General features: G+C 45.9%; 1 protein-coding gene across 1 annotated transcript in view; it reads left to right on the plus strand.

Annotated features, from left to right (window-relative positions):
* Nucleotides 1-1482: 1482 nt before the first annotated feature.
* The window catches only part of CLPB (ClpB homolog, mitochondrial AAA ATPase chaperonin), a 40365-nt gene continuing 18376 nt past the window's right edge, over nt 1483-23471 (plus strand). Inside the window, exons 1-3 of the mRNA XM_006918687.3 lie at nt 1483-1580; nt 12814-12928; nt 22616-22693. Of these exons, the coding sequence (XP_006918749.1) occupies nt 1509-1580; nt 12814-12928; nt 22616-22693 (265 nt within the window). The 5' untranslated portion in view covers nt 1483-1508. The remainder of the gene's footprint in view (nt 1581-12813; nt 12929-22615; nt 22694-23471) is intronic.

Raw genomic sequence — 23471 nt, forward strand, 5'->3', positions numbered from 1 at the left:
TCTTACCGATAATAAGTTTCCTTGTCCCGGATCATACTTCTCACTCTCTGCACCTTTCCCTTTCTCCTCCCACCCCTCTTCCACTGCAGCCCTGGCAGACAGCCACATGTAAAGTCTTAATAAATGTTTGCTATTGCTGATAAGTTTATAGGCCTTTAAGAAGCAGAGAGCTTCGATATGAATGATTTTATATCATGGTATAAATGTTTCCACAGTCTGGGATTGAAAAATGCTGATTTTTACTGTTCATCAACAAATGGTGGCTAGACACAAACACACATACACACACAGAGCCAGGCCCCATACTGACATGACCTTGCCTATGTATTTAGTGTCCCGATCACATCCATTACATCCTTATGGCAGGGACTAAGTCTTAACCTTTCTGTATTTCTAGAGAACACTTTCCTAGCAAGAAAGATCAAGAAGTGTTCCATTTAACACGTAGTTCTTGAGCATCTGCCGTGTTCAAGCACAGCTTGCTTAAGTTTCTCTCCTCCTGCCTTGAGAAGAATACCTTTAGAACAGGGCCAGATCTGATTCTTCTGTGTACCCAAGCCCCACTCATTCAAGGTTTGCCAAATTGAATGAAACGGACAGTTTTCGAAGAGGGTAATGAGGTGCTCAGACCTGGGCTTTGGAAAGGAAATTCTGACAGCATGAGGGTCAGAGTAGCCTTTCCTCCATACCTGCCTGGCCTTTGCACACTGTAAACACTTTATAGAGGCTCATTAGCTGCCAGCACTTAAAAGAAGATAGGTACATGGCCCCTGGCAAGCTCCTTCTTTCTGTTATAGTTAAAATTCTTTGCCGTCCAATCACAGGAGCTAATAATGCCTGGAAGAAAGCCTGCCCACAGGCACACAGTCACCAACAGCCAGCATTGGTAAGAGCATCCAAGTCGCTGGATGCCACGCCCTTCCAGAGGACTCAGCTGACTGGCAGTCAGGAAATGCCAGAGGCAAAAGACCATTAAAGGAGAGAGAGGAACAGAGTAGAAAAAAGGGGGCCTTTTCATTGTTGCTTGAGACATTCTGTGCTTTAGGAAAGAACCCTTTTATATGATTTTTTATAAATGAATATTTATCTGTATGCAAATGAGTTGGATAATAGTATTTTAACGACTAATACATTAGTATTGGGGTATATTAATCTATGTGTTTGGTATATTTGTTAACATGTCCAGCTGTGTGTATTTGTATGTGCAACACATCTGTGTGTGGTAGTATGGGTAGTGTGTTTCTGCACATGTGGGGGCCCCAATACTCAGACCTCCGTTTCAGAGAAGACTAAGAACCTTCCTCTCAGAGTAGCTTGGCATGTTTTTCCCTCCATTCTAAAATCTCTTAGGTTTTTGTTGCTCCATATTTCCAAGGGCATTCCTAACACTAAAATCAGGGCCCAAGTCACCTCTGAGAAAAGGCTAAGGTCCCACTGATCGCTCATAGAGCCTCTGACAATTTCTCTTTCTCCTCCTGCCAGGAGCCAACCCCCTACAGAGGAATGAAATGGGACACACACCCTTGGATTATGCCAGAGAAGGGGAAGTGATGAAGCTTCTAAGGACTTCTGAGGTCAAGGTAAGTCTTAGATAAAGGAGAAGGCCTATGGGCACTCTGTGACACACTGAATCTTTCACTCATTAAATTATGTCAGGCCCCACACCAAAGGCCACTTTTCCTCAGGTGATTATTGTCTGTTTAAATATAAATCCAACCCCCAATCTCATCAAGAATAGGAAACTGTCCCTGTCATGACCAGGAAGAGGCCTGGACCACTTCTGGCTTCTGAGGATTTACTTTCAAATTCAGTTTTTGAGGTGATGGACCTTCCAACTTCTTTTCCTAGGAGGAGGGCTAGTGAGATAAAATCTTTAGACCAAGTACTATTTCTGGAGGCCTCATGCATTCTGTAGCCTCATTAAGCAATCTTTTCCTGTCATCACTCTTCTAGAACCATTCCCTAACCCCTCCTCTCCACACACACTTCAGAGAACTTGGTATAGTCTGAGTCAAAAAACATCATCTTAACTTAATCTTCTCAACCAAACTTTTGAACTCCCTAAAACCAGGGCTGCCTTCTGCTCCTCCTAGCCACCAAGCTGTAACTCAGGAACTACTTGGCAGAATCCAAGAACTAGAATCACAAAGCTCAGAGCTGGCAGAGATCTCAGAAATCATCAAGTCCAATGATCAGAAATTTTACCAAAGCCCAAACAAATAAGTCAGAGGAAAATAGAGCTGTTCTGGTTGAAGGAGAGGTGAACCTCTTCCTTCCCTGACCTATCCCTTCCCTCCTAGGCAGCCTCTGCAGAGGATCTGCTATGGGTCAAACATTTTTAATTTCTGAAACCTCAATCAGATTCGTTTTACTTCTAGGAATATTGGAGCCCAGGGTGTGATGTGGCTTGCCTTTGGTCCCAGAGTAAGTTAGCATCAAAACTGAAAATTAATAGACTTGAGCAAAGTAGGTTCACTGGCAGGACTGGAACTGGAACAGCTGGTTTCTGACTCTTTCTTATGCTCTTCTCAGCATCATGGAGTCTCTTGTTGGCAAATTGGCTAAAGTGCCCTAAGACCATTCAGTGTAGCAGGTCCCACCTAGTGGCAAATATTCTCTGTGTCTTGAGTTAGAGCACAGGTCACTGGACTGAGACAGACAGGATGTGGGTTGTGATCCCAGCTCCGCTACTCACTGGCTAGGTAACCTTGGGCTAACACTTCCCTTCATTGAAGCTCAGTTTACCTCTGTGAAATGAAAACATTGGACTAAATGGTTTTTAAGTTTCCATTCACTATATGATTGTGTATCAGTCAGAATGAACTAGATTATGCTATTATAACAACTCCAAATTTCAGTTGTTTAAAACAACAAAGATTTATTTTTGCTTCATGCTGTATGTCCATCGTGGGTCAGCAGGGAGGTCTCTGCTCATCATAGGCATTCAGGTACCCAAGTGGCAGAACATCCTCCCTTTGGAATGTTGTTCTTTACTTGCCAGAGGGAAAAGAATTTTCTAGAAGATCTTGAATCTGCAGTTTAATGCTCAGCCTGGAAGTAGGACCCTCTACTTCCATGTATAACTCATTGGAGATACTAATCCCATGTTTCCACCCAATCACAAGGAGACAAAGAAGAATGAGCCTACCATGTGCCTAGAAGGGGAAGAATTGGAAATATTTGGCAACAGGCATTAACCACAGTTTGTCTCCTTGAGATCCTTAGTAACTGTCTTGCAGTAGTTCCCTCCAGAGAAGGGAGGGAGTTAGGAAGGAGGACTGGCTTTAACAGCACATTCAGAGGGGCACTTGGAAGCAAGAAGAGTAAAAATTCCAGAGAGCAAGCACTTCCCTCCCTTTGTTCAGACTCCCTACCCATAGATAGGAGCAGCCTTGAAAGTAAGATCAGCTACCCCAGGTGCCTTAAGGAAATCCCTAAACATGTTTCAGATAACCTCAGGGACTGCACTCCAGTCATTATCTCCCTTTTCAGACCTAATTACTCTCCCATGAAAGCAAGTGCTTCCCTTGGCCGAGAGTACTCATGGTATGTCAGGTGATATGACATAGGGTAGGCGCTGATCTGGTCATGTAAAGCAAGAGAACAGCCTCTTGGTGCCAGCACAGATAGAGGGGTTAGAACTGCTAAGGGACCCTTAACAAAATTTGGCTGCCCAAGAAATGGCTTGATGTTGGTCATATTAGTACAGGCTTGTGTTCCTTTGTGCTGATCAGACCCTTCTAGACCATGGAGGGCAATTGCAGACACTACTTTCTGAGTAGACTGAGCTCTTAGATTGTACAGAGGAGGGCAGTAAGAGTGCAAGAGGAACTGTGCCCTAAGAAAAGGTTGAAAGCAGCAGGGGCATCTGGCCCGGAGAGGAGAGACTGCACGTAGGCACAGGAACAGCTGTGAATAGGAGGGGAAGAGATTGATTCAGCAGCAAAGTTAGGACAGAGCCAAGCTTAGAGGGGGCAGCTGCAAGGAGGAACTCTTTAATAGAGCTGTTGCATTGTGCAAGGGGCAGCTCGTAGAGGCTAGATGACCACTTAGAGCCAGCCCGGGGCTTCTGTAGCCTCTCAGCTGGAAGATTATTTTTCTGTCATCAGCTCTCTATACTTGATCCCTTCAGCCAGTCTGGACTTCCTCTATCTAGAATGTCCAGCTGTCCACTGAGCATCTCCACCTGATTGTTCTGCCATCACATTAGATTCTGCCCAGGTGAACTGCATCTCCACAACACTGTCTTTCCCTCAGTTGCTTAGCATCTGCGTAGTCACCCATTCTATCTGCTCTGCTTTTTTCCTCCAACCTCAAAAACGAGCTCTTCAAAATTGTGAGGCAGAGTTTCTAGGGAAGAACACTGCTTTAGAATTGGGTTCTGTGTCCCTTTCCCTAGTAAGCAGCAGCTGCTCCTGAGTTTAGGCCCTATGTCTGTAATGTAATGACTCAGGCCTGGAGGGTGCTAAGGCTCCAGTCTGAGACCTCATCTCTTTGTCTAGACATGGGTTACTGCCACTCTGATCTTATCTTAAGGCTTTTCTATCCATCTAGTATCCCCTGCCACCCAGCTCAGCCTCTTCCACCTTCACCCAATACTCTGTAGTCAAATATGTGCTCGTTATTGAAAATCTGTAATTATAAAAGTCATCTGTCCCATTACAGAAAATTTTGAAAGTAGAAGAAAGTAAAATGAAGAGAAGTAAATAATTCAGGACATATTCACAAATGATATCTATACGCGAGGTTCTGGGTTATGTGGGAAGAAGACAGATGGTGAAACACTCAAGGAGCTCACAGTCTGACAAGGAGATAAGCATGTGACCCCTGACACTACTGAGTCATCAGTCCCAGGAAACCCAGGGACTGTGAAAACCCAGATGCGGCTTCTAATCCTACCTGGGAGATCAAGGAAAGCTTCCTGGAGGAGACATCAACTGAGCTGAATCTCAATTAAAAACATTCTTGCCCTACCAGCTCTATATAACCACTATTAATATTTGTAATTATTTATAATAATAGTATGTACCATTTATTGAATTTATCTAGGCTCTATGCCAGATACTCTATATTTTTTCTAATCCTGTAACATATTCATAAAGCAGTTCTTATTATCACCATTTTACAGATTGGAAAACTGAAGCTGAAAGGAAGCAGGTGGCTTACAAAAAATCAAGTTATAAGTAACTATTGGGATATGAATCAGAGATCTACTCTTATGGTACTACACTTACCTTTTCCGGACATACCTTATGTATTTATGTAGATAGCCCTTTTTTTTTAACCTGGATGACAGCTTACTGTATATACCAGGGAACTCAAACTGGGAGCCATGTTTTATTTTGCCAACCCAGATTTTTTTTAAATGTGAATGTAATGCCTTAGAGATTGGAATGTGGACTCTCCAGCCACAGGCCCTCCCATTCCTTATTGTATTATGTACTTACCTGTCAGACATTTATATTTTCTGTGTGGCCCTGAAGGTGTTTGAGTTATGATCCTAGTTTCATATTTAGAATCTGCTTTTTTTACTTAATATTATTTCTTGATGATTTTCCTATTTTAAAATTATCCATAAGCCTAATTTTTAATTTTATTTCACCTTTTAAAATTCATTGCTTGTCTAAGAATCTCCGTCACCTTAAGTGGCCTAAATGAGTTTCTCCTCACTGCTGGTTTCCTCAGTTCTCTCAGTATTCTCTGCATATGGAAGCCTCCTTGGGGCCCCTGAGAGAATCTAGAAGTAAATGAAACCCAGCCCCTGGCCCCTGAGCTGGCCGTCTGGGAGAGGAGGGTGGCGGGAGACAGGCACTCCTAGCTCTAATACCCACAGACTGACTTGTGCCTTAGGAGTGGTACACACAGAGTTTGTGGGGGCTCCAAGAAAGCATGAATCTCCTCCAGGAAGAAAGAACAGGGGCAGGCATCATAGAGAAAGTAGACTGTGTTCTCACTTTGAAAGATTTCTCTAGATGGAAAGTTTAATACTTAAAGCTTAGACCATTTTCACATCTTAACTAAGAGACGAAGGAGAGCTAGAAATATATCTCTGTGCATATGATGGCAGATAAAACAAAAATATGGGGAGCTATTCCATGATGAATATTCAGCTGAGGGGGACGTGCTGGTGCCAGCCCGCGTCTCTACTCCAGATCCTCACTCCACCGAGACTCACGAGGAATTTATTGCTCATTTTAATCACACCCAGAGAATGAATTGGCAGGAATATTAGGCAGATAGACCTATCATATATATTTTATTTGCATATCCCAGTGACAGAATCACAAGCACATTTCCTATCTCTATATTTTTTCATTTGCTTCAGGGGTAGCTGGGGATGCAGTACTCCCCTGGGCCTGCATTCAAGGCTGCAAGCCTGGGTGCTCCCATCAGAGCTGAGGGAATCTTTCCGAGAGGGAAGGGGTAAGGTACGCAGGGGAGGGTAAGAAGGTTATGTTGCTCCTGGCTTAGGATGAAGAGACCCCTTCTCTACCTTGCTTAGTCTGCTCCCTGCTGCACATCTCATTTCAGGTGCCAGTGAGCCATTTGCCTGGCCCTATGCTTGGCCCTGTGAGGATGACAGTACCATTTGACCTTCTTTACAGCTTTACTATGGGCCAGACACAGCACTCCATGCTTTATAGAGACAGGCTTTTGCTTTCTCTTTGTTTTTAACTTCTTAAAAACTTTTTATTGAAATATATTTGTATAAAGTGCACATATCATAAATCTACAAATCACTGTATTTTCATAAACTAAACACGCCCGATCAAGAAATAGACTATTACAGGCACTCAGAAGCCCACCTTATACTCCCTTTCAGTCACTCCCCATCCCCCAAAGGTAAGCATTATCTTGATTTATTTTACTTTTATTTTTATATAATTTCAAAAATAGTTCAGTGAATTCCTATAAACCCTTCACCCAGATTACTGATGTTTAATACTTTATCACACTTGCTTTATTACTTACATATGCATAAATAATATATAGAGAGAAAGATATTTTTTTCTGAATCTTTTGAGAGTAAGTTATATATATGATGCCCTTTACTCCTAAATGCTTGTATGAATTTCCTAAAAAATAACATTTCTTACATAACCTCAGTACAATCCTTAGAATCAGAGCATTAATATTGATGCTAACTAATCTATAGATGTGATTCAGATTTTACCAGTTTTCCCTTCTCATGAAAAGAAAATTCTGGATCACAAGTTAAATTCAGTTTTCATGTCTCTTTAGTCTCCTGTAATCTAGAACAATTCTTCAGTCTTCATGACCTTGACATTCTAATGGGTACAAACTGGTTATTTTGTAGATAGACTGTCCTTCAATCTGGGTTTGTCTAATGTTTCCTTATAATTGAACTCAGATCCTCTATTAATGGCAAGAACACCCTCTGTTGTTTATTTTCAGTAAATTCATTAGGTAGCCCTCTGCTAAAAGTAGAGATATGAAATTTCTGTTTTAAGTCTCTTCTCCCTAAATAGACTCTGAACTCCCTGAAGGCAGGGAACAGGTTTTCTCTTATCTCCAGGGTGGAAAGTACAGGCACTGGAGTCAGACTACAGAGGTTAGTTAGTGTTCTGTCTTTATTACTTGTTACTAGTGGAACCTTGCTTTAATTTACTTTATCTCCATACAGTGAGGGAGGAGATACTCTGAACTTCATAGGGCTGTGAGGATTAAAACAGCTGATCTCAAATCAGGCAAGATTCATCAATAGATACTAAAAACCTAGTGAATGGAAGTTTGAAGAGTAATAGGATATTTACATATCGTCTCAGAGTCTCACTTCACAAAATACTTATTAATTATGAAGAGAAAAATGATAGTGAAGAAACCTAGCACAGACCACCTTAACCAAGTGGTCAGAATTACTATCACCAGTTATAGGATACAGCAGCAGCATCTGCCTCCTGATATGATACACTGAGAAGAACACAACTCATTTTCTCACTTTAGCCGCTGCTTCCCCCTCTTAAACATCTCTCACCAGTCTTGTCTCTGGATCAACCCCGTTATTTTCAGAGGAGTGACATGATCCGATTTACACCTTAAAAATATCACTCTGGTAGCAAAAGGAGAATGGTCTGAAAGAGAGGAGAGTGGAATCTGGGGTGCTGACATAGTGTTCACCAAGTCTGATGGGACTGATGCCTGCTCTGTGCCCAGCTTTCCTCTATGGAGATGTGTACCTTATAAGCTAGTTCAAGAGAATTTCAAGTCCCTTGGGTGCCTCTGTCATCCCTCAATCTCCTCTGTGATCTGCTTTGCATCCCCCAGAGTCCTTTGTTGGATCCCCTGGGCTCCTCTTGTCATCATTCCCCCGACTCAGGGTTCTTTCCATCACCCCCAAGTTTCATCTGGTGCCCCTTGCCTCCTGGTTCCCTTTGTTGGCCTCCCTACCCAGCCCTCTCTGACATCCCCGGATTTGAGGCATGGTAGAAGCCCTGACTAACGTGAATTGGGATTGCAGTCGGAGAGTCAGGAGGATGGGGCATATCTGAGTTTTTGAGCAGCCAGTGTGCTTTGTGGCCCTGAACAACCGTAAGAGGTAAACTGCAGTTTGACCTCTTTTCTCTTCCCTCCTTCATACCTTTTTCATTCTTGCCTAAGGTCTCATTATGCCTACCATCCCTGCCCCAGCTACCCTCTCAGTAAACACACTACCAGGTTCTTTATCCTGAGGGATACCCAGTAGTAGAGGTGCCTGACATACCCCTTCTCCTTGTAACCCTCCCCCACAGAGCCATTCAGCCCAGCCACCCACCTCCGATCAAGCCCAACTAGGCTTTGCCTCGGTCTCCCAGCCCTTTCCTGTAAATGCACTCATAGCCAGGAGGGGTGCCATATTAAATCAAGAATGATAGAAACCAGTGGCCACAATTTTCCAGCCAAGATGCAGCATAGGGAGCTGGTTGCTGCTGGCTCCAGGTGAGGGCTTCTGAAGCTAATTGCATATGGCTTTTATTAAGATGATCACTCCTCCACTCCTGCTTTCTTGGGTGGCTTCTTCATAGTGCGTCTCAGCCCAGTGCCCTCTACTAGACCACCTGCCTGTCTTCTGTAGTGGAGCTCTATCAAAGTACGGCCTTGACCTAAGTCCCTGTAGCCTTCCTCCTCATCTCCTCAAAAAGACAGAAAGAATAGTAGCCCACATTTATTGAGCCCTTACCAAGTCCGTTCTCCCATTCACCTCTTCCTCTTTCCCAAGAAGAATATATACAGGCCAAGTATTTTCCTTGTCTAAATTCTTCCATGAGCTAGCTTTTCACAAGCCTGGGCTCATAGCTCATGCCTTAAAAAGTCATTTATTGAAAACTTTCTTTTTAGTACAAAGTCTGTGCTAAGTATTAGGAAAAGAGCATGAAGCATAACCTTCTACCTGGTTTAATCCCAGTGTCCTCTACATTTTTATCCAAAATTCTGATGCATTTTCAGAAGTTTTTCTAAATGGATATTTAGAACTCCAGGCTGGTGGAGAATCAGAGTGTGCTCAGATTTAGGCCATAGGTCAAATCTTTCCCAGGACCATTTAGAAAGCTCTTGAGAAACCAGCCAGATCACAGTGTAAGCTTTCTCCCATGCTCACCCCCATAGAAGTCAAAGACCCTTTCCCCTTGCCCAAGAAAATAACAGGAATTCTAAGACAACCTAAAATCATGACACTGAAGAAGAGTTACAGGAAGTAGAAGAAATGTTTCCCTGGTGAAGACTTAAGGAAGCCACAGTAATGATACCCAAATCAAAGTGGCAGGTAAAGTCCTGTTAGGCTTGGCCTTTAGCAAAGGAAAAACGTGTTCCGTGAGGCCCTACAGATCAATGGATGGAAAGTACCTAGAGGCAGGTACTTCTCTACCACATAAGGAAAACTAACAGGCAGAGATAAGCTATTGTAGAGGTATCCCCAGAACCCTGGTCATGTTGGAACCGTATCCTGCAGACCTTGGTTTCCTAGGGGAAAGAGCATCAGGGGTCACTTCCAGTGCAGTGGGGGCACCCAAGTGGACCTAGCTCCCGGCTTCTGCTTGAGCCAGAGCAACTCTTCTCTTTATCTGTGGAGCTCCATGAAGGTTAAATTAGCTAAAAGAGTTCCAGTACAAAAAAAGGCACTAGGTTAGATAATCAGTTATCAAAATGCAGTGAAGGAGATGGGAAGTAGCATTTATCAAAGGCCTCCCAAGGGACCAGGTACTGTGCTCTCCACCTGAATCTCTCACATACTACTTCTACATACACACTCACTGTGTGTCAGAGATTCTGCCAAATGTTTTGTATACATTATCTCACCTAATCCTCACCAGCATCCCACAAGGGTCCTGCACGGTAGGCACAAGTACCATCCCTGTGTTAGAGATGAAATTAAAATTCAATGAGATGAAATAAATTCCCCAAGGTCAGCTAGTTAGTAGGTAGATGAGATGAGGTTTGAATTCAGGTCTGTCTGGAGAAAAGTTTCTTTTTTGTGCCTTACCACTTGTTCCACTGATGAGCCAAAAGAGGGGCCAAACTTCAGATGGAGGCAACTGTAAGAATTAAATATGACGCTATGTATAAAATGCTAAGTACAGTGCATGGCACACAGCGGCTAGTCCACAAATGGTAATTACCTCATTCAGCTGGCAACATGTATTGACTCCTTCTGTGCTAGGTGCTGGAGCTATAGAGATGAATAAAACATGGCCTTTGTCACTAAGGCCCTCATGGTCAAGAAAGGAAAGATAAACTGGCAGTTAAATAAGTGCTCCAGAGGTCCCAGAACCAGGGGCAGGTACAAGTCTTACAGCAGCCTTCTTAAACATTATGGTATTACAGCTGAGATCACCAGGGCGCTTAGAGGTAGGTGGGAATGGAGGAGACATTTGTGATGAGAGAGCAGTGTGAGCAAAAGGCCCAGAGGCAGGAATACCCATCACTGAGGGGAAATGAAACAGACCCAACAAACCCTCAGGGGCCAGCTTCTAAGCTTCAAGCTCCTTGTGCGGCCCACCTGACTGCAAGCCGGCCAGCTCGATAGCCAGGGCTATACCAGCTAGTCTGTGCCCCTCTCACCATCAGGGCCTTCCAGCCTAGTGGACCCAAGTGCTGAGAGGGGCTGGGTGGTTAGGGAAGAGGAGGAGGCAGATATATGACTGGAGTCGTCAGAGCCAGGTGATGTATGTGGCGCCTGAGGGAGCTGCACAGTGACACTCTGGATTCCAACCGGCAAGCGTCGCTCCACTGGGATCGGCGCCGAATTATTGCTCCATATGAAACCCCAGGACTGATGGGAGCTTTCAGTTACAGACTGATAGCAACAACCAAAATTGGATTGTTTGCTATTTATTTTTTTTTAACTTCTGTCAAGGTCACTACCATAACAGGAAAACACTGCCCAAGTAGCAGGTATTTTTCATCGACTCTGCCTTCAAGAGCAATCTGCAGCCACGACTTTTGTGACAAGGCCTTACCTTGGCAGCTCACTTTTTAGAAAGCCGTCAGTGTTACAGCAATCTTAGGGGAAAGGAGCCTCCTGAAGACTCTATTCCAAGACTTGCTTCCTTCCTCCATCCCCTGGCTTCCACAAGTCCTTTCTCGTGAGACTCACACACTCATTCCTCCCCACCTGGTGTCCAGATAGTCCCATAGCTCCCACCTAGCCCAGTACTGTAGCTTCTTCAAAGTTTCCCATCTCCCAGAAAGCTCCCCCAAAACTGTTCCATACTTTATATATCCTTCCCTTCTCTGTACTCTTACACCACCCAGTGTAGCTGTTAATTCTTCTTTATAGCTATCATCAAATTCATTTTTGCAGACATTCACTAGATGCCTCCTCCACTATGCCAGGTCTTGTGCGAGTAATAGCAGTGAGTAAAAAACAGTGCCTGCCCTCAGGGAACTCATAATTGATTTAGAGTACAGATTAACAAACATGCAACAAACTTATTTGCATGTAGTTTGGGGTTTTGGGAGTTAGTGATGGGTACAGGGCTAGAAATGGGCACGCATGCTTTGGAACCATGAGGAAATGTTCGATTCTGCCTGAGAAATATTTACGTACAGACCCTGCCTCACCTCCCTTGCCCAACTTTGAGCTCCCCGAGGGCAAGGCCTGGCTCTCCTCTCCTCTCCTCTCCTCCTTCACAGCTTGACCAAGCTCAGGAGCCTCTGCCTTTTCTGAAATGGACCAAGACCCAGGTCAATGCATGCCAGGCACTAAGCATCAACTAGAACCTCCCAGGGGGCAGAGTACAGTTCTCCTCCCTGCCCCACCTTTCCATCATGGTGTTCACCTTACTGGGCACTTAGCAATTGCTGAATAATTATGTTTAACAATTGGTTTGAAAACCAAAAATATTTTCAAGAGGATAAGTAGAAAAGGAAAGGAACTTATATTTGTTAAGGACAACTACATGGCAGCCACGATGCTAGGTACATTACATACATCATCATATTTAATCCCTGATTTACAGATAAAACTGAAGTAACTTGCTCCAGGTAAAAAGCACATTTTGTAAGTGATAAAGCTGGGATTCAAACCTAGGTCTTCTGTCAGACTTCAGAGTCAAGGATTAATTTACTAGTAGTACTTATTTTACTAGCAGGGTGAGCCAGGACACCTGGACAGTGGCCACCTGAGCTTACCTGAGCTTACCTGATAGGACAAGGGGGCAAGGAGAAGGACTGGACAGCCAGTGGTCATGAGCCAGAGCTATGCATCCTGACCTCCGGAGAGCCAGACTTGTGTTTTATCCCCTGCGGGGGAATAGAATGAAATCAGGGTCTTACTGCGCCCTGCACTCTTGATCCACCTGTACTCTCTCCCCATAGTTCCAGGAGAAGCAGCGGAAGCGTGAGGCAGAGGAGCGGCGCCGCTTTCCACTGGAGCAGCGGCTGAAGGAACACATCATTGGCCAGGAGAGCGCCATCGCCACAGTGGGTGCAGGTGAGTATGTAAGATACTAGCCAGCGCCAAAAAGGGCAGGGTAGCTCATGGTCTGCTGCAATGACGTGTATATCTTGCTGTTACCATACTGTGAAGAAGTGGCTAATAACACTACTATTTAACATTTGTTGAGTATTGTCTATGTGCTAAGCATCATGATAAGCTCTTTGTGTATGTTATGTAATTTAATCCTTCCAGCAGTCTTGTAAGGTTGGTACCATTAAATTCCCATTTTACAGATGAGGAAGCTGAGACACAGAGCACTTAAATAATTGCTCAAGGCTGCTTCTCCTATGCTTATAATTTAATTCTGACCTTCATCTAGTCCACTGCCCCATGCACCCTCCCCCCTTTTCAGGTGGGGAAACAGATCCAGAAAGGAATAGAAGCTTATTCATCACTAGTAATGTAGCAGCTAAGCCAGAACTAGAACTTCTGTATTCTGCCACTGGCTCAGTTTTAGGGAAAACATCCTGAACAAGTCTTGAGTGCCTTCTTCTTCACCTCAGAAGCTCTTATGTTCCATACTTTGACCCCAGAGTGCCAGGCTAACTGCTGATGTAATCCCTAATCTAATGGCCCTACTGCCCTTGCCAACCCCACTGGAGAAAAATGTAAAACTTGAGTTCTGCTCAAGATGGTGGCCTCACCGTTGTTCGCTAATTCAGGTGCATGACTCCCTGAGGGTGACCTCAGACAGATCTAGCAATGGCAGAGGAACCCATACCTATCTTAGACAAGGTGGTAACCCCCAAGGCAGTGGTTCTCCTTGGGGAGATTAGCATCATCAGCATCCCCTGGGATCTTGTCAGAAATGCAGATCTCAGGCCTCACCCCAGACCTATGGAATAAGAAACCGGAGGGTGAGGCCCAGCAATCCATGTTTTAATAGGCCCTGCGGGCGATTCTGATGCTCAGCTCAATTTTTAATATCTCTGCTCTGCAGTATCTCCCACTCACATGTTGCTTACCTCTTTTCTCTAAGTATCTAGTCCCACCAGATGCAGTCCAGTGACTGCCAAGGACAGCACCAAATTCTGCTCACTGATAAAGGAGACGTCCAGCTAAAATTGTGGTGCCCCTTTGGGATATTCTGGGGTGGAATTGTCAGCCCTAGGAAACCAATTAGAGAAGTAATTGAAAAATGAAGGTGGTCGCCCCTGTGACACACCGAGCCCAGCCTGAACTCCATCATCCTTACATACACCAGTGGGACTCATGTGGCAGTTGTGAGCTTCTCATCAGGGGCCTGACCTCATCAACAGAGCTGCCTCACTAGCTAGAGGTCAGAAGGGTGCCTGCAGGCACATACAGGAGCCAGGGAACGCTTTTTTAAATATACAAGCCCCACTACTCAGGCCCAAACCACACCAAGCTGCCCTTTTGGGTCTAGATACAGACATCTACCCTCAGTCACCATCTTGGAGATGGCAACCCCCCACTTTGCCAAGGTCATGTGTGAAGTGGACAGATGAAGACTTTGGGAGCTCTCAGGGGTTGAACAGAGAAGGAGTAGCCCATGGAAGAGATAGATTACCTGGGCAGAGATCTAAGAAAGCATCTTCTGCTGGAGTCTCCTGTCCATTTGGGCCAAAACCACAGCTGCCATCAAGTGTTCTTCCTCCACTTCTTACATGGTCCTTTTTCAGCAAGCTGTGTGCTCCTCTGACCTCCTGCTTCTAACCAGCTTCTTAAGCCCGTATGATGTGACACTTCCAGAAGTAGGAGTTGGGAGAGGGGGAGGAGGACAATGACATGGAAAGAATTCGACCAGCCTGGGCTCAAATAGCAGGTCAGCATTTAACAAGCTGTATATCTCAGGCTAGTCACTTAGCTTCTTTGAGCATCAGTTTCCTCACCTGTGTACTGGGGAGCTAGATCCAGACTGTCTGACTATAAAGCAGTGGTCCCCAACCTTTTCGGCACCAGGGACTAGAGCTCTTAATGAGAATCTAATGCCTGATGATCTGAGGTGGGGCTGAGGCAGTAAGACTAGAGCTGGGGAGTGGCTGCAAATATAGTTGAAGCTTCAATAGCTTGCCTGCCTCTCACCTCCTGCTGTGTGGCCCAATTTCTAACAGGCCACGGACTGTCCGTGGCCTGGGGGTTGAGGACTCCTGCTATAAAGCACATGTTCTTTCCAGTGTTTGCTAGAAATCACTGAATAAAACCTAGTCCCTGTCCTTAAGATGTTTACCATCTAGGTTGGATACTGTGCTCTTTAGGTCGGGCTCACAACTATTTCCTTCAAGCTGGGGCTGATCTTTAGACCCAGCCCCAGGCTGGCCTCTTCCCCCTACCAATCTCTGCTGCCCCACCCACCTCTCTCCCTTTGCCATTGGCCCAGAGCAGGAGTAGATGGTTCAGCAACCCACCTCTCAGGAGCTGTCAGAATATCTACCCAGAGTGCTTTCTTCTACCCAAAGCTCCATTCTGTCACCTAAATTCTACCTAGATCAGGAAGACCCTGCTCCTTGTCCTGTGGTATGTAGGTTGACCCTGCTGTTGCTCCATTGGCTCCAGAGAAGACAGGCTTTTGGGGCCTGGGCTGTGGAGTTGTTGCATTATCACCTTCATTGGTAAGGTGGTAACTGTGTGCCTGCTTTACTAGAAGCTCTGCAGCTAGAGATCACATTGATAATGGTCTGATAATGTTCAGCTACCTGCCCAGGTAATGCCTGAGGCACTCTCTGGGTCACAGTTTGTAGTAGGCAAGCAGCAGCCAGTGCCTCAGGACCTCAAGACTGAAGCGGATGCAAGAGAAGAAGGCAAATCTAGAGGGTAGGCTGGGCCTCCCTGGGTCCTCCAGGCTAGTTTCAGATGTGTGTTAGGTACTTGGCTGGGTAGAGCCTGGCACCCCAGGGGTACCATGAGGATGGGCAGCCAGAGAAGTGCCGCAGAATGAATTGATTTGATAAATGGCCATTTATTACCCTCTCGAATTGGCTGAAACCAATTTCGGTCACATCAACCCCTGGTAAGTGCTGGGATATTGATTTGTGCAAAGTAATACAGTGAATTTATCAGTGTGATCCCCAGCTGCAGGGCTTCTAGCAAGGCTGGCGCACAGTTACCGCCTTACAAATGGAGGCGATAACGCACCAACCCCACAGCCCAGGCCTCAAGGCCTTTCTGGTCTTCTAGGGTTACTGGAGCCAAAGTAGAGCCAACCTACATACCACAAGCCAGATTCTTGGCATTGGAAGTGAGGCTTTCCTTCGAGAATCTGAAGCTGTTTTTTGTCATGAGGTGGAGGGAGTTGTCTGCCCTGTTGGGCAGACCTCCTAGGAGCTCAGAGCCTCTGTGCCCCACCATCCTCCTCAGAGGATGTACCTATTCAGTACATTCAGCACCAGACTCTGCCCCTCTCCCCCAACCTGCCTACCCACTGTGTTCCTTTCTCAGTAAAGGCATGACCATTCACTGTCTAAATAGAAACTTAGATGTTTCCTTAGCCCTTCCCTCCCCGCTCTCCTTTTTCAGCCCATCAAGTATCAAGTTCTACCATTCTCCCTCTTAAAAGCTTAGGCCCTCAGCATCTCCCATCTGAACCACACGGTAGCCTCCTCACTGGTCTCCCTGCCTCCTTTCCCTTCACTATAATCACTTCCCCCCCACCTGGAGTGAGCTTTGTAAAATGTAAAAATTCCCCTCTTAAAATCCCTGAGTGGCCCTCGCTGCCCTAGCCCAGCACACAAGGCCCAACCCTGCTGCCCCCCGCTTTGTATTTCACTCACCAACGACACCATGACACCACCAGCCACACCAGCTGCTTCTGATTCCCTGCACATGCTGTGTCGATCTCCTGCCCGCATTTGCTGATGCTGCCCTCTGCATGGAATTCCTTTTCTCTAGCCCTTTCTGCACCTCAGCTCTGCCTGTCTCCCCCATTCTAGCTGGCTTTTACTTCGCCTAACTCCATTCAGGAGCAATAGACTGTAGACTTCTGAGGGCAGAGATCATGACTGAATTGTTTTTGTTTTGTTTTTCCAGTTCCTGGCACAGCACTCTGCTCAAAGTAGATGCTTAGTGCAGTTTGCTGAATTAATTTGATATGGCCCCTTGTCTGTCTCTGTGATGTGCTCTGAGTAAAGAAGATGTGCTCTAAGCCTGCTCTCTAGTAGTTTACAAGCATCCAGGGAATGTGACAGTAGCAAAATAGTTCGTTACAACACCCATACTACTTGACTTTTGACCCCTTGGGTGGACAGGCCATTCCCCAGACCTGCTCTGCAAAGCCTCCTCTGGGCAGCAGGTCACCCTGCACATCTGGAAGCTTCCCTGTGTCTCCCTCTCCCTACCACCCATCATGCCTGGTCCCGTTTGACTCTGAAGCCCATGAACTCCCTCAGAGAAGATCTACCACCTCAACCGCACCTCCATGCTGGTGTTAGGCCCAAATCCAGAATCTCGGCATCGGCCATGTGGCACACAGCAGGAGTTCCATCCTATCTTGTGCTTCACTTCCCTCTTCAACTAAGCTTCTCAAGCCCTGTGCCTTTCTGGACCTTCCCTCGGAGTCCTATTTCCAATCTGAGAAATACATTAGATCATTTCTGAATTGTGGAGTGGCAGCGATTAATTTAGAAACTGCTTGTAGTTCCACCTCCACACTTTACCACTTTGGGCGTCTCGCCTGCGCCCTGCTGGTCTCGCTGCCTGAACTGCCCTGCCCTTCCACTGGCCTGCTGAGACATTCAAGACCCAGGCCTTCTCCAGGAAGCCTTCTTTGGCGCTCTACCTGAATAGAGAGCCCTTTCTCTAGGCTTCCCATGGACACTTTTTGTCACTGCGCTTACCACAGAGCATCGATTTGTGTCTTAGGTCAGGAATTAACTCTCATTTAGCCGTTTCCCTAGGGATGGGCACATAAGTGTGTAAAAGGTTATTGAACTCCAGTGAACAAAATCTGAGCCCATCTTGACACTCCACCTCTCCTCAATGCAGATTCTCATCTCAGCCTCTTTCTGGAAGTGTCACTCTTCCCTCCAGTGATGCCTGCTTGCAGTGTGTATGCACACACGCAACGAATGAGCTCAGCAAGAGCTTCTCTTTGCATTTTTAATATATTAACCACTCAATAGCAATAGTTTGCCTTTAGAAAGACTAATCCTAAAGGAGCGAGAACCCAAGGCCCCAGTATTCACTCAGTCAGCAGGCACTTCATGAGCTCTTGCTATACTCCTTGAACCTACAAGCTGTAGACAGGAAATTGCTAATAGACATTCAGGTGACTGTCAATCATGAGAGTCCCTCTGAAGGACTCTCATGGTCCTTCGGAGGGAACAAATATGTTCCAGGTTAGGTTAAAAAAATCTCCCACACTAGATCATTAGAACTTATCAGGAAGGATGAGCCAGCCCACTCAGACTGCCCCAGAATTTTGAGCTAACGGAGGCAAAGGCCTAGGATGGAAAGCGTTGGTAGTTCTTTTCCCCTCACTTTGGTTTTGCCCACACTGGGTTTTTCTTTCTGGAATGTCCCATTATACCTAGGCTGCCTAACATCCTCCGCATCCTTCAGGCACAAAGGTCAGGCAGACACAAATGACTTTTCCCTACTTTTCCAAGTGCTCCCATCTCATTTGGAGCCCACAGTTTTCATAGCAACGTTTACCTAAAAGGCACAAACTATATTTTAGGCTTCTTTGTAGGTGTCCCGGCACCCAGGGCAGAGCTTATTTGCTGAACAAATGAATAAGCCCCTTGGAGAGAGGTTAAAAAGAGAGTGGAAGCCTTATTCACCTAAGGGTAGTAGTAACCACATAGAGCCTAAGAGACTCCTAGGTCCAAGCCTCAGTCGTCTTCTCTGTAAAATGAGAGTTGAAGTATCTGTTCTTTCCCTCTTGTGATTCTAGAAAGACCAAGAATTAATTCATTTAGTCAGCAAGCATTATATACTATTGGGCTATTCCCAAGGGTCCCTCAGGAAATAGAACTCTCAGCACTTGCTCTCTCAGAATACACAGTCAGATTGGGGCACACCCTCTTGCTGGATATGAAGGCACAGGTAGATGAAACCCCTTACACCGCCCCTCTCTGAACCTCAGTCTCCTCTTCTGTAAAATGGAGATAATGCCTACTTCTCAAGATTATTATAAAGATGAATGAGTTATCTATAAAGTACCAAAGCTGATGGCTGCTGCCATTGCTGCCACGATGACTGCCGTTATTTTTACTCTTATTATTCCACTTCTTGCAACTTACAGAATGCTTTTATAACCAATAACTCATTTAATCTTCTTGTGGGGCTGACTTAGCATGTATCATATTCCCATTTTATAGATGAAGAAACCAAGGCTCTAAAGGAATAAGTGTTTTACTCAATCAGCTAGTAAGTGGCAGAGCCAGGGCTCTAAACTAGATCCTGTAACTCCTGCCCTCTCCAGCCTACCACCTCATAGATGAACATGGACCAAAGAATACAGACTCCCAGGAGTAATGGGGCTGATGTGAGGTAGTAGAGTTCATCAAAAAGAGTTGTTACAGGTGAGTTTTAAGATGGTCTGGTAGTAATAGACATGTCTCTGGTAAGGGGAAGAACCCACAAGGAGGCACTGTTACTGGCCCCACATGTGGAGAGGCAGCCAAGCCTGCTTAGAGCTTATAGGGATGAAACCAGCCAGTGAAGGAGACCCTGGCACCATCTCGATAGAGCTCAAAGAGCAGAGCTCAGTCTGAGGCACTGTGTTGAATGGCTGCTTGAGCCAGATAATTTTCCAGGTAAGGCAAGGATATGAGGAGGTACTGCAGCTGGAGCAAGCTGATTCCTTTCCCTCAACTCCTAATTCAGGGTCAAGAGCCAGCCAGAGCTGGGGGTAAAGCCCAGGGTCTTCATTTATTTACCTCTGAACCTTGAGCAGGTTACGTAACTTCTGTGTACATACTTCCTCATCTATAGAGTGGGAATCAAGTTCCCTGCCTGCCTCATAGGTACATAAATCGACTCAAATGAAGTTATGTCTGTGGACATTCTTTAGAGACTACAAAGTGCTAACAGAGTAAGATGCTGCCTTTGCTGGTCCACAGTGAGAGCACTGGTACCTATGGCCACATCCCACATGGGCCCATCCAGGTCTCTGTCTGTCCCAGCCTCTGCCCTGGCTTGACAGGACCCTCAAGGATCCCAGCCTTGGTCCTCAGCCACTCTGCCAACCACAACCCCTGGGGTCCGCCTTCCCCAGTCCTTCCTAGCTGCTTCTATTTTTCATTCTGTCGGACTCCATCTGCTTGGCTGTTTCTCTCTTCAGATATTATTAGAAATATCCAGAGCTGTAATTGTTTAATGGTTGGCTTTCACCTGTTTCACAGGGGCCCTAGATCAAGCCCACCCCAGACTCATGCCCTGGGTCTGGCAGAATTGACCAGGGACAGCTGTGCAGTAGGGTCTGCCTGGCATTATAAAGAGCTCTCTCCCAGGTACATTATTAGAAAAGAAAGGTGGAAAAGATGGCCCCAGGAATAATCCAATTCCACATTCTCCATGTGTGTTTGAACTGCATCGCCTAGCAGTGTGCAGCTCTCAGTGGGCTGGGAAGCTTTCCTGAAAGAGAAGTCCAGATCAGAACCTCAGGTACATGACACCTGGGGAACTTCCCTCCAGGCCACCTAAGAGATACCGGGTCACTTCTGCCTCCCCAGATATCCCAGATACCTCAATTCAGTCAACTTTTGAAATAATTTGACTCCTTTCAGATGATCCCTCTCTCACCACCACCCCAGTATACATCTACATGTAGTGTTCTCAAAAGTCTAGCCTTTGCCATTTTATAATTAATATTTCCACCCCCCAGCTACCCCTCCCCTGGGTTCTTGTTTCTCTCAGAACACTAGGGACTTCCTCTCAGCCAGACCTGGACTTCTCCCCTTCATTCCCAGGCTTCAGGTACCTGTAAGGCCTATGGGTTCTCTACAGAGCCAGGCCTTCCAGAGGACTGGGCCAGTTAGTTTAGAGACGCCTGGGACCTAGCCCAGGGGAGAAGTTGGACTGAGTGTTTTCTCAGGCCCCTCTCAGTATTCTCTGGGAGCATCTCCCAGGCAAGCATAGTGTCTAGTCTGATGTTCATGAGGTGGCGCAGTTTCCATCTGTTTCTGTAATGCCAGAACTAGAAAGTACTTACGGTAGCCATAATAGAGATCGAGGTGAGAAAGACCACGGCATGGACCTGAACTCTTAGGACAGGTGTTCAAGACCTTCATAATCTGATCCCACCCACCACTGCTTATGTTCATTCTTATCTCTCACTTCTGTCATACTGGCCACCTTTACCTCTTCAGATCCTGCCCAGGCTCCATGATCCATCATCAGTCCCTCTTCTTCCAAAAAGCCTTCCTTGACCTCTGCAGCCTCTTCTTTGAAACCCAACCACATAGATTGTACTACACAGTATAACATTTAGGATCTTCTCACCTCAGTACTGGCAGACATTGTTTTCTGACATATATCCCTTTGCTAATCTTCCCCTAACATTCTGGGGACCAGACCATACATGCTATTCCATCTGCAAACCGACCTTGACATTGAACAGCACTCTGTCCTTCTCCTGCTTCTGACTGCCAGGTTACCATTAATGCAACCCAAATCAATACTTACTTTTTTTAAGCAGCCATATGTGACAGAAAAAGAAGACTGGTTTAGAGGGAAAGCGACGCTACCATCTCTACCAGTCAACTAGTAATCTAGTATGTGACTTCAAGTCTGTTTATCTCTTGCCTCAGTTTCCTGTTCAGTATAATGGAGCTGAGAATAGTGCTTTCCTCTCAGGGTTTTTGTATAGGTCTTAAGTAATAAAATGGTAGTGATTTTTCCAACTGTGTCTAGCAGATAGCATGTTCAATAAATGGTTCATCTTCTGATGGTTCTGCCTCATTCTGCCTCCTGCTGTTATACTTGAGTGATGCTTCTGAGTCTGATTCTTCCACTCTGTAGTTGGGCATGTAATTTCTTCACTTCGAATGCACAGCCTTTGATTAGGTACTTCCACCTGAAGAGGAGAGGTCTCGTTTTGTTCTAGCAGAGCTGCACCCCCAAGGAACCTGGTTAAGATTTATCCTGCTCCCAACACCTCTGTCTACCCCAGCCCCCAAAGGCTATGTTTAGTAGAGGTGCTAACCAAGTGGCTCACCCTTCTATGTCCTGAGCTCCATACCACCCTTGACTGGCTTCCAGAAAGTGTGCTTGACTGTATTTCCAGACAGCAGACCAGACCTTGGTTTCCCCAAGTAGGAGAGTCCAGCACTCACACCCCAGATCCCCAGGGGTCTGCCATGGGCTTCTGCCTCTCCCATTTTCATAGGAGGTAGGCTCAGCCTCTCACCAGTGGTAAGTAGATGGGTAACCAGCGAGAGCTAAAGTTCCTCTTGAATTCTCCCTCAACAACCCCCACCCGCTTCACCTCCATTCACCATCCACCCGCCTTTCAGTTTCCCTGGCAACACTGAGTGCTCATCCTGGAAAACTTTATCCGAAATCTGCTCTGGGCAGCTTTCCAAATCCATGCTAACTTGATTAGGTATCTCTAGGGGCCTTGCCAGCTAATCAGATTAGGCAGCACTAATGGTAGTGAGGACTTTGAGTGGGCGCAGAGCAGTAAAACATATTGTATACTTAGTGATAATTATCCTGCCTTTTGTGTCATTGATTTATCTGCCTCCCTCCCTGTCCCCTGTCTTGTGTGTTTGGCCATAGCGATCCGGAGGAAGGAGAATGGCTGGTACGATGAAGAACACCCTCTGGTCTTCCTCTTCTTGGGATCATCTGGAATAGGTAATGGGAACAGATCAGCCAGTAGGAAAGAAGAGATGGGGGAGCCCCAGCTGCTATGGCCAGGGTCAGGCCACCCACCTCTAGTTCAACTCCAGCTCCCAATACAACTGCCTCCAAATTACAGAGTCAGCAAGGGGATCATCTGTCACATTAGGCATAGCTGGAAGTATGCCCCTCCCCTGGAAGCTGGGATACAGGGCCTAATTCACCTGGTGGGCCAGGCCCTTTGGAGCCTGTACCCCTGCTCCAGCCATTCTGCATCCCCCAAGGCTGCCCTTTGGGTACAACTGAACCACCTCCACTGCCCAGCACATCAGCCTTATTCAGTACAGCCTGTAACATAACCCACTAGGAAGCTAAAGAAAGCCCCTGATGGCCAGCATAGTGCTAGGTGCATAACAAAATTGGTTGCAGTAAATTGAGTTGGGTATTTTTCTGGCCAGTTAGACTGGATTATCTGAGGCATTCTTACCCACCTTGCTCTCTACCCTCACAGACCACACACACACCTCTACCACTACCTCCCACCGTTGTCTTGATGAGGAATTTCATGCATTTAGTTGCTTCCTCTTCCCTTCTCAGCACTTTTATGGGCTTAGCTCTCCCTCAGATACAGGGTCCAAAAAGATTAACACCACCTCACCATGATACTGTAGAACTTGACTTCCTATACTGGACAGTAACTTCCAAAGGCTTGACCAGCATACCAAATAGTCCTTCAGAGCCACCACTCTGATGTTGTCATTCCTCTTTATGTTACAAAGAAAGGCTGTGAAGC

Source organism: Pteropus alecto, unplaced genomic scaffold (assembly GCF_000325575.1).
Source record: "Pteropus alecto unplaced genomic scaffold, ASM32557v1 scaffold468, whole genome shotgun sequence".
Lineage (NCBI taxonomy): Eukaryota > Metazoa > Chordata > Mammalia > Chiroptera > Pteropodidae > Pteropus > Pteropus alecto.